Source organism: Acomys minous (genome assembly GCF_964271855.1).
Source record: "Acomys minous genome assembly, chromosome: 5".
In the NCBI taxonomy this organism is placed as follows: domain Eukaryota; kingdom Metazoa; phylum Chordata; class Mammalia; order Rodentia; family Muridae; genus Acomys; species Acomys minous.
The window spans coordinates 113528965-113544571 of NC_140494.1; the positions used below are offsets into that span (position 1 = coordinate 113528965).

Below are 15607 nucleotides of genomic sequence, written 5' to 3' on the forward strand. Positions count from 1 at the left end.
TTTTTTTTTTTTTTTTTAGTGTTGTCTCCCACTTTCTTCCTTTGGGGTCATCAGTTCAAAAATAGTAAAAATATGATGCACAATTTGTGATCGGGATAATGTAACCATCCTGATATTGTTTGTTCATTGTGAACAGTTATGGTGGTTTGCCATAAGAATGAGTGGTATTTCCTAAAGGAAAGGGTTTTGTCAGAAGAGCAAAGCCAATCATTCTATCTTGGGGGACACAGGAGGGAAAAGGGTATTGCAAGGAATACAACAGCAACAATTAAGGAAGGGCACAGGAGTACCAGGATTACAGAGCCTTTAGTCAAAGAGGTAAAGCAGTTGAGGCTTAATTCTCACCACCTGGGCTCTCTCAAAGTTGGCCTTGGGTAAAGTTAGCTCTCCCTCTTTTCTTGATGGGACTGAATCAAAACTATGAAGTTAAATCCTAAAAATAGAGAAGCTTAACATAAGGGAAGTCATTTCCCAGTTACCTTACAATAGATTTAATCCTTTAAATAAAAAAAAAAATCAATCTCAAGAAAGGTAGGACATAACTAGAGAACTAGGGGCCAATAAACTTTTTCCTCGGAGCTAAAAAGCTTCAAGAAAAGCTCAAAGCAAATTAGCCTTTGTGACAACTGTATCACTGGGTTATTGACACCTACTACGTACTCCTCAAGAAATAAAAATGTAATAAGCTGAGGGTCACGTGTAGGTCACATGTAGGGCTCTTCTAGCTGAGAAAAGGGATTGAGCTTGACTCAGGGGAAGGAGATGTTCAGCCAACTATCGTGTGGACTGTAGTGACCAGTCTTTCAGCAAATACGCCCAGAATAGGAAGCCCAAGAAATGAAAAGGGTTGGAGGGGGCATAGTTTTTCAGGAATTACCACTACAGAATTCCCCCATCAGACTGGACTGTGGGTAAATCTGTTAAGAACGTTCTTGATTGTTAATTGACGCAGGAGGGCCCTTCCCACTGAAGACACTGTCGTGGTTAACAAGAGACCAGCACCACTGAAGTGGAACCCTTGCTTTACTGAGACAACTGATGCTTGTTAACGGCATGGGGGGAAAAAACGATCTGTCATCAATATGACAGCAGCATCATTTGGGCAAAATCTTCTGGAGATCACTTCCTTGAAACAAGCTCACATAAGCTGTGGGCTGGTAGGAGACCTGAACATCAGTTCAAGCTAGCTGCAGACCTTGGCAAACAATGTGTAAGAGTCTTCCACAGGGTACTGGCTTTGAAAGCATGAAGGAGTCATAGAGGGCAGCTGAAGTTGGCCAGTGGGCAGGGTCAGAGTCCCTAAAGAAAGGTCACTGGTGAAGGCACAGCCTTGATTGTAGCGGAGACCCTAAGATATTAGAGATGCCAGGACTGAGGGAAGTCGGCCAAGGAGGTGTGGAATACAGCCTACCTGAGCCTAGAAGATGAACTGTGTGTGTTGCAGACGGGAGGACTGGAGACATGCAGCTGCCAAAGCACTTTGGGGCCCAGAAGACCTGGAGTCCCAGATGTCAGACATTGAGCTATAAGATTTTGGAGACACACGGCTGGACCTTGGGTTTGCATAAACAGGATTGTTTCTATGGACTGGTTCCTCCCTCTTGGAGTAAGAAAATATTTAACTATTTTTTTTTATTTCATGGAATTTACAATTTAAGGACTGAATATAGAAATATTAAACTTTTAACAAAATACAGTATATCTAAGAGTTTGTTGGTGGTGGTTTTGTGCAAATGTTTATACAAATTCAATAAACTGAATGTCAAGCCAGGGAAGGCTTAGGAAATGCTGCCATATAACAAAGACACTTACAGGACTTAAAAACTAGGGAATAGCCAGGTTACCAATCTCAGTGAGAACCCAGCTAACACTTAAGTGAAGGGATAAGAAGGGAAGAAAAGGCTGTCGGCACGATGCTACTTTAGTCGTAGTATAAATTAACTCCACAGAGAATACAAGGGCTTGTGCTTAGAGCAAAGCCCTCCTGTGTATGAAAGCTGAAGGCTGAACTGTAAAATTTTGAGAAAAGGGTGACTCCTGTAGAGAAAACGTAACAACTTTTCCTTTGGCTACATTCAAATTTATGCACGGTATGATCTTCTAAGTTCTTGACATGCAGAGTAGCTCTCGACATCTATTTAAACACAGAAAGTGATACTGTGCTTTCTGTCATGACATTAATATGAGATTTTGGAGACAAACAGAAAAAGAAAGGTTATGGTTTAAAGTGAAGTCTTTATACCAAAGTCGACAAGGAGTGAACTGTGCTGGCTAGTTCTTGTCAAGTAGATCCAAACCTGAACCTACGTGGGAAGAGGGAATCTCAACGGATGAATTGCCTCCATCAGAGCAGCCTCAGGCATGTCTGTGGGGCGTTTTCTTGATTGCTAATTGATGTAGGAGAGCCTACATCTAAAATGATTCTAAAATCCACTGTGGAAAAAAAATTTCAGGACCCAACATAAGTTACTCTGAAAAGACAATTATTTTTTTCACTGGAATCTTACTTAATTCCCCTTAATAGTGCATCTCCCCATAGTAGCCCCCATACCTCTAAAGATGCCCTTAGCTGCTGGGTCCTTCCAGGGCCACTTCTCCCTAGTAGAACTTCGTGCTGGCTCTTTCTTTTTACCTGCATGCTTTAGTTCGAATAGATGATGTTCCTTCCAAGAGTCAAGTTGAACGTGTGAGCCTTAATAAGCTCCCTTTCTTTATAAATAGCGGTTTGGGGCATTCTGTTACAGCAACATATAGCAGAGCATTGAAACCGCCTTCGCCAGTCCATTCTATAGCCTGCGTGGGCTGGCCCTTGCCCATGTATTATTACTAAAGCCATGTTTATAATTTACCACAGGCAGGGCCTGTGGAGAAACAATGCCCTAACTAACAGGGGAGGCCCAGTTGTCGGTTCTGGGAACCAAGGGAACTGAGCAGGATAGGCAAAGCAACCTAGCGATGCCCGTCAATCTATTGCATGCTGTGCCTGCACAGGAGTTGGACTTAGGCTGGCTTCGTTTGCACTCACGAGCTGCACCATCCTGAGGAGGTTACTTGCGTTCTGTGCCTCTATTCCCTTGCCTAGAAGATGACACCATTCCTAGTTATTTAACCTGAAGAGTGGTTAATATAAGATCAAATGCCACAGGAATAAGTAACGGCATCCTCAAGACATTATAGGACCTTTAAAAAAAAAATTAAGTACCCTTCTAAGGCTGGGCTTTGACCCTCCTCCCACTGTCTCCTTGTTTTACCACTTAAGGTCCTTGTTTCTCTTATTCTCAACTCCCCAATTGCAGTCTTCCCTCACTACCTTTCTTAATTCTACCCAATAGAAACCACCAGGATTCAAAGGTAGCAGCAAAGAACTTCTGCAGAAATGGCTCTTCACCTCCTTCCCCTATTCTGTTCCCTGTTTTATTTATTTTTATTTTTATTTTTTAATATATTTTATTAATTTATACATATTACCTCTCAATTGTTATTACTCCCTATTTTATAACCTTTCAGCTGAAATGCAGGCCCCAAACTGGGGACACAGAACAGACACACGGGATCACCAATAGTAGCACTTCCTGTCTCACATGAAAAGTGGATGCCTCTATCACGTGGAAAAAAAAAATAAGCTGGAGGCCTCCCTAAAGGCTGCGTATCATTACTAAAATGCTTCCTTTTGGGGCTAGAACAGTTCACAGAAAGCATGTTTCACTTTTGAAACAGAATCTAGCAGCCAGTGGTGTCTCTGTGGTTTTTCTAGTTTAAGCAATATTGGACACCACCAATGTGTCTCCTTTTCTTCCCAGAGAACTAAATTACAAAATTCTGGTTTCTATTAGGGTGTGTCCCGCACTCTCTGTTCTGCCAAGCCTTCCAGTTTTATAGTCTGTACATGAGTAGATTTTCCATGAACACGCTCAAATTTATTCCCAAGCAACGATGTCTAAGAAACCCAGTAAGCATTTAACCAAAAAGAACATTTCTGATGTAAAACAAAAATAGCATATTTTTATTCCTCAACATATATGGGAGGGGAAGGGATCATCTTATATGTTTTTTGTCCAGGGAGGGGTTGTTAAATGAAGTTTATTCTTTAAATTCTCTCTCTTTTCCCCCTTCCCTAGCTCCTTCTCTCCCCTTTCCTTGTTATGCTGTTGGGAATCAAACCCAGTATTTATCCATGCTAGGCAAGCACTCTGCCGCTGAGATACACCCTCAGCCCTATTTCTTTCTCTACATACTTACATAGAATACACCCCAAGCACCCACCTACACAGACATTTTATATAAATCAGAGGCCAAGTAACTGAAAAACTAAACAAAATTAATTATAGAGTATCTTTCTAGAGATTTAAACAGGCAGGGCTACACAAAGAAATGAGAGAGAGAGAGAGAGAGAGAGAGAGAGAGAGAGAGAGAGAGAGAGAGATATTTAAATGTGGATTAAAGTGGAAGCTAGAGGTAAGTGTGGAGGAGAACGAACCATCAGAGAAAGTACTAACAGAAATGGCAAATGGAAAAGCGGTACTGTATTTTCTTAAAAAGAAAAACGTTGTAGAACGTGGTTTTATATGTACATATTCATATACACCATTTCAGAAACTTCTCATGAGAAGAAACAGTGTTGTTCCTCATCCTAAATCCTACAGCATATACTGCTTGCGTTTCCCAATTTCACAGATTCAGTTTGGAGCAAGTGTTTCCTTACCTAACACGACCGCGAACAGCTGCTTCTCTCCCTTTCCCTAGCCTTCTCTGCAGATATTGATCCTAAGAGAAGTTCAAAGACAAAACAAAACTGACCCTCCTCCTGCCGACTTCTCCCTCAGAGTCTGCATCCCGGAGAACCAACCTATCTGCCCACGCATGCGCACATGCCTCTATCTACCTACTCAAGCAGCAACCTGCCCCTGGGGTTAAAGAACAGATGTGGCACACGGGTGGATGACACAGGTGAGAAACGAGCCAGTTCTAACCTTTAAGAAGCTCACAAATAAAATAGGCCAGTCTAGGGACAATTGTAACATGTAGGAAGTTGTGGCCGGTGCTAAGGAAGAACACAAAAGAGGGAGTCAGGGATGCAATCCCAGGAAAGGGAGGCCTAGAATCTTCATGCATTATAGCTATCAATATCTCTAACCTGCTCCCCCCGATACAGTGCCAAACCCTGGAGGACAGGACAGACTCTGTGATCTCCCTTCACAGTTCCTCCTATTTTCTAACGGAGTCCAGTACAGTGCCGAAATCGCCAAACTCCACAAACGAAGCGTTAAGACAACATGTCTACCAGTTCTGCGCTATAGGGTAGGCTTCTGCGCATGGCCTGGCCTTCAGTGTGATGTTCCTAGGAAGTTCCTCCAGATGCTCGTGTGTCTATAAAAACTACTTGCGTGGAATCCGAGCATATGAACAAACCCAAGACAAGCTCCTGTCCGTCAAACAGCTACCTCTCATTGTGTGGGCAGGACAGAAACAGTTCACGCTTCAAAAACAGGAACAAGCAAAGGAACCTGACTAATAGCCAACGTGTGCAGCACGCCCAGGTCATTCCTGCCTCCAGCTGGCTAGTTCACTCGCCATCGCTCTGTCAACAGCCTCCACTATCAGCAACGGGAAGCAGCGGGTCCTAAAGTTCACAGGACAAACCTGTGGAGTTTACCACGCCACCATCAAGTGCATGAAGGAACACGGTTCTGGAGAACATTAGTGGGGTGTCCCCCCCCAGCATTTCTCTGCCTCCAGGGCACCTTCACTCAGCTGTTCCACTCTCATTCCAACTCAGCACGCACTACTGTCTCCTTTCCTTCTCCCGCCATTGCTTCGGTGCATCCCGCAGCTAGATTTTGCTGCTGTCTCTGCACTACTGCCTGCGCCCTGCCTCTGTCCTGCATCAATGCACCAGCCTCTCCAGTGTTGTGCTCACACCCTGAAAGCTGGGGCTCTGCGGCCCGATAATCCCTGCATTGCTTTGTCTCTGCAAGACATGATTTCTGATGATGGTTTTCCGTTAGTCATGTCTGTCCCAAGTAGTCAAGACCTTCTTGTAGTTGGCGTGCTCTACACCGACTTTATTTCCTGAGAACTCCCAGCACTCCGGCTGCCTCCCTGTTTACCTGCCCCTCTGCTCAAACCATTCGGCTTCTAGAGTGTTTCCTCTTGACAAATCACTGCGTCTGCCCATTGCTTATTAGCTGGACCAAGGAAACAGGAAAGGGAGCCAGGGCCTACCATTTCCCCAGTTCTTTTCTCCAGAAGCAGCCATCTTACACACACATACACACACACACACACACACACACACACACACACACACACACTCCATCATATGGAGATGCTTTTCTGCCACACCTCCTTAGGTACAGTCAGTCTGACTTTCCCTAACTGGGGAGTTGATGGCTCAAGAGGATCTTTTGCCTTGAGTTGAGTAAAAAGACTTTTCTGGTCTTCCAAGCCAGAGAGGAAAAAAAAAATTGATTTTGCTAATGCGAATCCCCTGTTGCTCCTTAGGAATGATTCTCCTTCACTTTAGAATTAATATATCAAGCCCTAGGATTTCCAAGCGACGGATGATAGATTTGCTAAATGGAAGGATGCCAAGTTGGGTCTCTGGAGTGAATCCAGTGTTCCATAAACTCTGCTGCTTTCCTAATCACAGAAGGAGCCACAAAATGACAGAAAGGCAGGAGAGATGCAGTTAGCAGAATGACACAGACACATCATCTTGTGCCTCCCAGAATAGGGGAGAAAAAAGAAAAGAATATTTCTACAGATGTCACCCCACACCTCTCCTCCTCTATACCCCAAGCCCAGGGTGTTTGTTACTCAATGAGAGATCTACTCCACCTAAAAACGGAAGACCATTGGAAGGGGCTCTTAAAGCAGTAAAAAGCAAGTTGTCTCTGGGCACTGCCTCAGTCCTTGCCAACAGGTGACCATCATGGCCAGTTCAAGGAGGACATGAGTTGCCTCCTGTACCCTCCTGCTACCTGGACAATGGTAAGAGGCTTACGGAGTGAGAACAGCACTGGGAGGAGACTTCCACCTCTTTTCCACTTGGAGTAGCACAATACACGGAAGCTCCCATCCCTACATTAGCTGGTGGACTGGCTATGGTGGCCCGTGCCTTCTACAACTCTGCTAGAGGCGAGAAGAAGAGGGTGAAAGTGGGGACGTTGCATTGTCCTCGTCTTCATGAGCTCAAAGGGGACTGACGATGAGGAGAGACATAAGTTAAACAACACTCCTAGTGTTCACATGTAAGATGGAATCTCACCAGCTAACCAGTGTAATCATGGCAAATACATTGGCTTTTTATGCATGCCTTGCAATTTTTACTCCATAAAGGCCTAGGATCCGTTATTTAGTGGGATTCTTAGAGCTACCCCAGTCCGGTGATAAATAACGGCTTCCATTGGCTGAAATGGCCAAGAACACTTCCCAGGTGTTGTTTACTCGATCCTGGTAGAACTAAGGTTCTATGTACAGATGAGGTGGCAGCCCTTACAGCTCAGCTCCTTACGATGTAGGCATGCGTGCCTGCACAGGGGAGCCTACTTGGTTATCTTTCTCACTTCCAGACTCAGCCACCTGGAGGAGGTGCATGCAGGTCCCCAGGAGACCGCCTGTTTCTTGTAAGGGCAAAGGTCAGCATCTGTGGACAAGTGCCTGTCACTTAGATTGCATCTGAATCTGCAACAACAGTTGCCATTTGACGGGATGCGAGCAAAGCAAGGTGGAGAAACGGCACTAATTCTGAAGCTTTGTCTCAAAGAGGAACACTTTCAGACTGAAAATAATAATGAGTGAGACTAAATGCCATTTAGCATAATGGCTCGTGACATTAAAATAAATGTTCAAGTCGTGAGACTCAAGCACACAGGAAAGAAGAAACGACTGTAGAAAACAGTAAGGTGCAAACGAATGGTGACAGCTTGCGAGAGCTGCCTGCCCTGCTCTTCCAGGCGCATCTGACCTGTGTGATAATGTGCGCTGTTAGCTGTGGAGAAGCCTTCTCACATGAACTGTCAGTCACTTGGACAGGCAGTGACATCCAGAACTGAAGCAGGCTGGGGTGGGCACCAGGGTGTATATGTATTAGTCTTTCACTCCTTTTTCCTCTAAGTGCTAAGAGCCCTGGAGTTTCTCCTGCTCCCTTCCCCCCTCCCCCTCTTTTGTTTTTGGTTTTGTTTTTTTGGTTTTTCATGACAGGGTTTCTCTGTGTAGCCCTGGCTGTCCTGGACTCGCTTTGTAGACCAGGCTGGCCTCAAACTCACAGAGATCCACCTGCCTCTGCCTCCCAAGTGCTGGGATTAAAGGCGTGCACCGCCACCACCACCCAGCTCCCTTCCTCTTTTTAAGGAATCTCTGACCTTCCTTCCCTCCACCCCACCCCCACCCTGCCCCTCTCAATTCCTCAGCTTCCACCCACAGAATAGCTTGGTGGATTAGGACAACAACGTTACTGAGATTTCTAAAGTGTCAGTGACAATATGCCTGGTGTCCGTCTACCCCAAGCTCTGGAAATATACTTAGCTACACAGAGATGCCTATTAAATTCACCTACTGGCTTACATGATTAAAGGAGATCCAAAAGCCACCTGTGACGCGAAACCTTGATGCCTTACAGTCACAGAAACACACAGGCATGCGGAAAGACAGTGTTTATGAACAGCAAACAGGAGTCGCTTTCACAGCTATGGGAAACCTCCCATACAGGCACCTCCTTTGCTGCCTACCTTACCCCAGGAAACCCACCCGCCCACCCACTCTAAGTTGAGGACCATAGCTACCCTCTGAGAGTTAAGTGCAGCTGGGCCCCTGGCTGGGAGCCCAGGTAAGTCCTTTAATAAACATCAACCTCTGCAAAATGGAGATTGAAAAAGTAAACAACAAAACCCACCTCGCTAGATGCTGTCCTACCCTGATTCTTGAACACGGTGTTTCCTATACCCACACCTGGTCTAATTGACCCTCCACTAATTGGTCCCCACTGTCGGCACACACTTGACGTGCTCTTGGGAAGGGTGAGAACCTCACAGTGTCCAGGTTTGTGCTCAGAGACTGCCAGGAGGCAGTAGTCTGTTCCAGGGCTGCGCTGGGTGACAGAACCATGACTGCAGGTAGAAAGCTAAAAAGCCAGTGTTCCTGGCGGCTGGACCCCAGGCTTGGGCCTGAAGGGGCAAAATCGGCTGATGGAGGTGGGCTGAGCCTGGAGAGCAACAGACCCACAGTTGTGGGCAGCTTCCTCCTGTTGCTCAGTACTGGGGAGAGGTGGAGGACATCCGCTGCTGCTGCTGCTGCTGCTGCTGCTGCTGCTGCTGCTGCTGCTGCTGCTGCTCTCCCGAGTAAGCATCCACCTATCCTATTGCTTCCAAACCTACTGATTGTGAAAAGCTGGTGGCTCCTCTTAAAGGGGAAGGCGGGCTCTGCGTGTCACTGTGGGACCCCTATTCTGGGGCCCTCCTCCGCTAGCACTTTTTCAGGAGCTCGCCCCGTCAGTCTTGAACCTCAGACACAGCCAAGCCAAGAGCCCTCCTTGCTCTACCAACCGCTCTTTTCCTCCCACCGTCCCAGGATGGGGCACCCGGCAACACACTGAAAGTTACTTCAAAAGGGTTGTGCCGGTTCCCACCAAAAAAAAAAAAAAAAAGCTATAAGAGGCAGATTTCTCAAACTCTCCCCCACCCCCACCCCCACTCTGCAATGCACCCCAAGAGAGCCGCTGAAGACCCCGCCACAGTGCGGTCCATAGGCAAATGCCCTTCCTCTCCCTTCGAAGCATCTAAGTGCAGTGAGGTGGGAGGACGCCCCCAAAGCCAGCCCCCAGTCTCGGTGTGGAAGGGCTCAGGCTGCTGGAGACCAGCTTTCTGTCCCGCAGTTCCGAGAGAAATACTCTCGATTTCCTGTGCTGGCCTCCCCTCTTTTCCATTCCCCAGCCCTCCCTGCAGGGTTGGTTGCCCCTTGCTACCTGCAGCAGTCACGGGCTCCCCCTCGCTCTGCTCTCCAGAATCTGAATCCATACTGTGGGCTTCCGCCCGCGCATCCACCACCGCCCGCCTGCGAGGCGCTGGAGCCGGCGTCCCGCCTCGGATGGACTGGACGCGGCACACACGGTATGGGCTGCAAAGAGTCTGGAGCCCGGACGGTGCGGAGTGGGCACTGTGTGGCCAGACACTAGGGCCAGGGGGCGGCTCCGAAGAGGCCAAGCCTGCTCCTATGGCCCGCCCGCCGCCCGCCAATGCCTGCACGGGAGGGTAGAGCCCGGGTGTGTGTGGGGGGAGCGGGGTGGTGGTGGCTGGGGCTGGTGTGTGTGTGTGGGGGGGTGTAGAGCGTGAGGGAGGGAGAGGAGGAGTGTCCAGTGCCCTACAGCTCCTGGCTGGATTAAGTAGCCCGAGTTCCTCTACACCCGGAGCCCTAGGAGCCAGGCGAGATGGTGCGGGTTTTGGAACCTAGAACTCCCCTTCTTTGGGTGTGGCAAAGTTTGTAAGATTGTTCAGTAAACAAGCACCTCTGCCCACTTATTGTTAGGGGTCAGAGTTGTGAGGCTGCACGCGTTTTAGCGTTTAATTTCACCACTTAAGACACCTTGAGTGAAGTCTCTGTGGCTGTTTTCTCGCGTAGAAAAGGAAGCGAATAGTCTTGCTGGGATGTTGTGGGAGGTATGATGCCCGATTCACGTGTCAGGGAGCAAGCAGCGGTCCTGACGCCTAATGAGGGAATAAGCAACTAGTCAGGTAGTGGTAACTAACCCAGTTCTCACTCTTCTCAGCGTGGGCGTGGCTTGTGGAGCTGGTTCGGAGAGCTGGGTGAGCGCCCAGCAGGAATTGGCCTGGAAGGCTGGACCCGCCCTGCCAATCAAGCTGCTGAGCCAAGTTTTGCCTCCAGCTCATGAGGCATGAATTGATTTTTAAAACCGTTGTCTTCTCTGGGGAGATGGCGTAGTGGATTAGAACGCTTGGTGTTCAAGCATGGGGCCCTAAATTAACAAGACCTACATGGCCCCCACAGGTGCCTGTAACCCCATGGAAGGAAGGCACAGGAAGATTTCCGGGACTTGCTGGCTGAGGGGAGTGAGATAGAGGATGATGGACACCTGAGGTCCTCCTCTGGCCTGGGAGCGGGGGCAGGGCGGGGGAGAGAGAACCTTTTTGGTTTTGGTTTTGGTTTGGTTTTTGAGACAGGGTTTCTCTGTGTATTATCGCCCTGGCTATCCTGGACTCGCTTTGTAGATCAGGCTGGCCTCGAACTCACAGAGATCTGCCGACCTTAAAGTAATTTATTAACCAATCAAGGGACGAAGCCAGGAAGGAGGCGCACCAAGCAGAAATGCTGTTGCTGTTAATTCCTGAGTACGCACGGGGCTTTCATTGTATTCCTCTGTTACAGGCTTTAAAATTCATATAAACTCAAGCCGGCTTCTCCTGAGTAAAAACTTGTGACTGCAGCTGCAAACCATTGGCCTGAGAGAAAAGAAGTCAGGAAGAGAACGGCCATTTAAAGGTGCCAGATTCCAAGAGAGCCCTATGAGCTCTCATTTTGTCTGATCTATAACCCAGGGATGAGTTCAGGTCGAACCATTGGAAACTGCATTTTGAAGATTGGAAACTTAGTTGAAATTTGGCCGTTGTATAGATCCGAGTTCTTGCTACTCTCATTCTGCCCGGCAGTATCTGGGTCTCGGGTCCAGTAAATTCATGACAGGGACTGAAAACACTGCTATGTCCTGCTGTGGTCCAGTGTTACAGGCAAGCTTTGACTTCTCTAGAGGGTAGCTACCTTGTTCAGTGAGCTGTAGACCCATCCCCCACCCCCACCAGAACATTATTAAAGCCTTACTTTATGTTCTAGGGAAAGTTTTCTGGAAGGCCAAACTCAGTGACTTTGGGGATAAAAATCAGATTTGAGGAAATGCTTAAAACAAACAAACAAACAAAAGTCCCTATATAAAATGTGTCCTCTTGGGAAAATTGCCCAACCTCTCTGTCTCCTCCCATTTGAACACTCTCCTTCTCTGTCCCCAGTGAAATAGTAAAGTATTGAGTGTGGAAGCAACTGCCTAAAGCTGGTATACTGTTAATTTCTGATAGGGCGGGGGACTGCATAAATCCTTTGGTCTGATGGGTCTCATTTAGAAAAGAATAGATTAAAAACGAAACTCTATTGTTCTTGATTTTCATTTTTCAAGACAGAGTTTCTCTGGGTAGCCTTGGCTGTCCTGGACTCACTTTGTAGACCAGGCTGACCTTAAACTCACAGAGATATGCCTGCCTCTGCCTCTGCCTCTGCCTCTGCCTCTGCCTCTGCCTCTGCCTCTGCCTCTGCCTCTGCCTCTGCCTCTTCCAGTGCTGGGATTACAGGGGTGTGCCACCATGCTTGGCATTGTCGTCGTCGTTGTTGTTGTTGTGTTGTTGTTTTTAATAGAGAGCAGAAGGGAATGCAAAATTTGGTACAAGTTAATGCTCAGAAAAGAAATGGCTGGGTCATTTAAAATGTTGGCTGAGCTAGAGCTAATAGCTCATGCCTGTAATCCCAGCACTGGAAGGCTGAGCCGGGACTGTCCACCACAAGTTCGAGGTCAGCCTGGGTTGCATAGTGAGTTCCAGGTCAGACTGCCCTGTAGAGGGAGACTCTACCTCAAAAAATAAATGAGTAAAACAGTTTTTAAAGATTTATTTATTTATTATTTATACAGTATTCTGCCCAAATGTGCTCCTGCATGCACACCAGAAGAGGGCACCAGATCTCATTGTAGATGGTTGTGAGCTACCATGTGGTTGCTTGGAATTGAACTCAGGACCTTTGGATGAACAGCCAGTGCTCTTAACCTCTGAGCCATCTCCCCAGCCCCGAGTAAAACATTTTTGCTTCAAGTTTGCTCTAGCCACTTTCCAGAGGAAAATGGCGGTGGTGATTTCACATGATAGAGTTCTGCTTTGGGCTGAGGCATTCAGGATGGGGACTATGTGCCTTAGTGACAGACTGTCTGCCAGCATGTCTCAGATTCCGATTTCAGTCTCCAGCACCACAGATATCTCCCTCTCTCTCTCTCTCTCTCTCTCTCTCTCTCTCTCTCTCTCTCTCTCTCTCTCTCTCTCACACACACACACACACACACACACACACTCAGCATCTCTAAGTGCCAAGTCTGAATTCAAAAACAGGAATGTGTGTTGTTTTTTGTGCCTTGGACTTTATTTTTTTTGCACTCGGTAGGTCTGTTTTTGCTTTTATTGATTTGACTGTATGTGTTTCATGAACAGGTGCTTTAGGGATGTTATGTAGCTACAAGCAATGTCTAACAGCAAACAAAACAAAACAAAACAAAAAACAGAACCTTCTTGTGCTGAGATTAACAGAGAAGTCCTGGGAACACATCTTCTCAACACACATCTGCCCATCAGTCCCTGGGCCGCTTCTGAAAACTGGCTTATTTGAGCGCAGAGGAACTGCTCAAAGTGTCTTGAAAAGTCCATGAGATAAATCTTTACATAGTAATCCCTATACAGTTAGCTGTCCCCAGCCTCATAGTTCTGCGTAATGAGACAGATGTAGAATGCAATAGTGCGTGTGCAATTAAACAATGGAAGAGAGATCCAGCTGAACAGTGTCTCCATCCCAGTTTCCTATGGAATGCAATCTGTTGTCGTGGGGCAAGACAAAGGGATCTGATTGCTGGCATATGCGCTCAGAGAGAAATGTTAGTAGAAGGCGCATTGTCTGCGCCTCCAGATGGAAAAGGCAGTGTTAGAGAAAGGGACCCTTAAGACGCTGTCTTGTGGCCATCACTCCCACAAAGACAGTCAAGTCCAAGGTGGACTTTACATTATGTGGCATTATTTTCCTTAAAAAAAAAAAAATGTTCGGGAACTGGATGGGGAACTAGATTCCAGCAGTGCCTTTGTGTATTTTTAGAGGAATAGCATCACAGCAGCCTTGAGTCTGGAGCAGCACAAACCACCTTCCTAATGTTTCCGCTACATCTTCAGAGCCAGGCGGCTCCTAAGACACAGGAATGTCTAACTCTCACTGGCACCAATTCTTAACTTCAGCAAACCAAATTGTTCGCTCTTTAATAGAAGTCGCCTATCTGCTGGGGAAAGGATATCTATCTGTAAGGTGTCAAGAAGCAGAAAATAAAACAAACCCATTTCTGCTAAGGAAATAAGACTTCTTTAATCTGAGCCAGGGCTATGACTCATTTGCCTGTCTCCTCTTGTGGGATGGCATGGGAGTATCTGCAAACCTCTTGACAGCTCTGAGGGAGGTGGTTTGTAGTGCTCCGACTCCAGACTCAAGTGTGTTTCTCTCTGGGCTGAGGTGGGCTTGACCCAGAAGATGAGGGGTTGTCCAAGACAGCCTGGTTACTAATAACTTATCTTAAGGCATAAAGGCAGCTTCTGCCAGAACCATCGTGGCTCCATAGAAGCTGTGGCTCAAAGGTAGTTTAGTGGTGAGCTAACAGGACGAGGGTCTGGCAACTGGCCCTGAGAGGAGGGGGGAGGGGGGATTTTTCCCATTTCCTTCTTTCTGGAAAAAAAATACAGTGTTATGATTCCCATCTCCTCTTTCAAATGCAGTGCGCTGTGGCTATAGAAGGTGGGAAAACACAAATAAGTAAAACGGAGGAAAATGTTTTAAAATCCATTCATAAGTCTACTAGTTGTAGTCACTGCTGAGGTACTGGGATGGCTGATCTGAGTTGCCAACTTGACACACATGAGAAAAAGGAACCTCAGCTGAAGATTCGCCTCCTCAGATTGGCCCGTGGGTGTGTCTGAGAGAATGCTCTCAATTGCTAACTGTGGGTTGTACCATCCCTGGGCAAGCGGGCAAGGGGGCAAGGGCTGGACTTGAGCATGGAAGAAAGCCAGGAAGCAGAGTTCCTCCATGGTTTTTGCTTCAGGTCTCTGGCCTGCTGAAGTTCCTGCCATGACCATAAGATGAGGTAAGCCCTTCCCTCCCAAGCTGCTTTAGGTCACGGTGTTCCTCACAGTAACCGAAAGCAAACTAGAATGTGTGTCTTTTGAAAATTTCCCCTTGTTGTCTATACCATATTCTGCTTTTGTGGGTTTTTGGTTTTGTTTGTTTTGTTCGTTTTATCTGGCAGAAGACTTTGCAGGGGTGAGGGGGGGGGAGGTGGGTGACAGGGTAACGAGTATTAAGGGCACTCTTCCCTGTCCTCTATCCCCGAATCTAGGCTGTCTGATGGCAGCTGCGTCTCCTCTGTAACCCTCATCTTCCATCAGGTGACCCCAGCATCCGGATGGCCATCCCAGCATCTCCTGCCTTGCATCCTTCCAGCCCAGGGTGGCAGTGGTTGCCTGCTGCGGCTGATGTTTTAAACGGCCTCAGCAGGCCTGTTTGACTCCTCCACTCTTCCATTACCTGTGTAGCCAGTTCCCAGAAATACTTCACCTTCTTTGAAAATAGATAAAAATGACCTTCCTAATTTCACTCCATTAGGACCCAGACATAAGAAAGATGGGCTCCTGGCTAGTCAGAGGCAGAGATAGATCGTGAGAGGCTGCAGCCCCAGGTCCTTAGAATTCCTGTGGAATTACGTTAGGAGTCACACTTCAAACACTACTACAGAAGTGGAAAAATCCTCTACAGC

General features: G+C 47.2%; 1 protein-coding gene across 1 annotated transcript in view; it reads right to left on the reverse strand.

The window, feature by feature from the left end:
- The window catches only part of TNFAIP8L3 (TNF alpha induced protein 8 like 3), a 39684-nt gene extending 29222 nt beyond the window's left edge, over nt 1-10462 (reverse strand). The window contains exon 1 of the mRNA XM_084784325.1: nt 9962-10462. Coding sequence (XP_084640451.1) covers nt 9962-10013 — 52 coding nt within the window. The 5' untranslated portion in view covers nt 10014-10462. The remainder of the gene's footprint in view (nt 1-9961) is intronic.
- Between the last annotated feature and the right edge of the window lie 5145 nt (nt 10463-15607).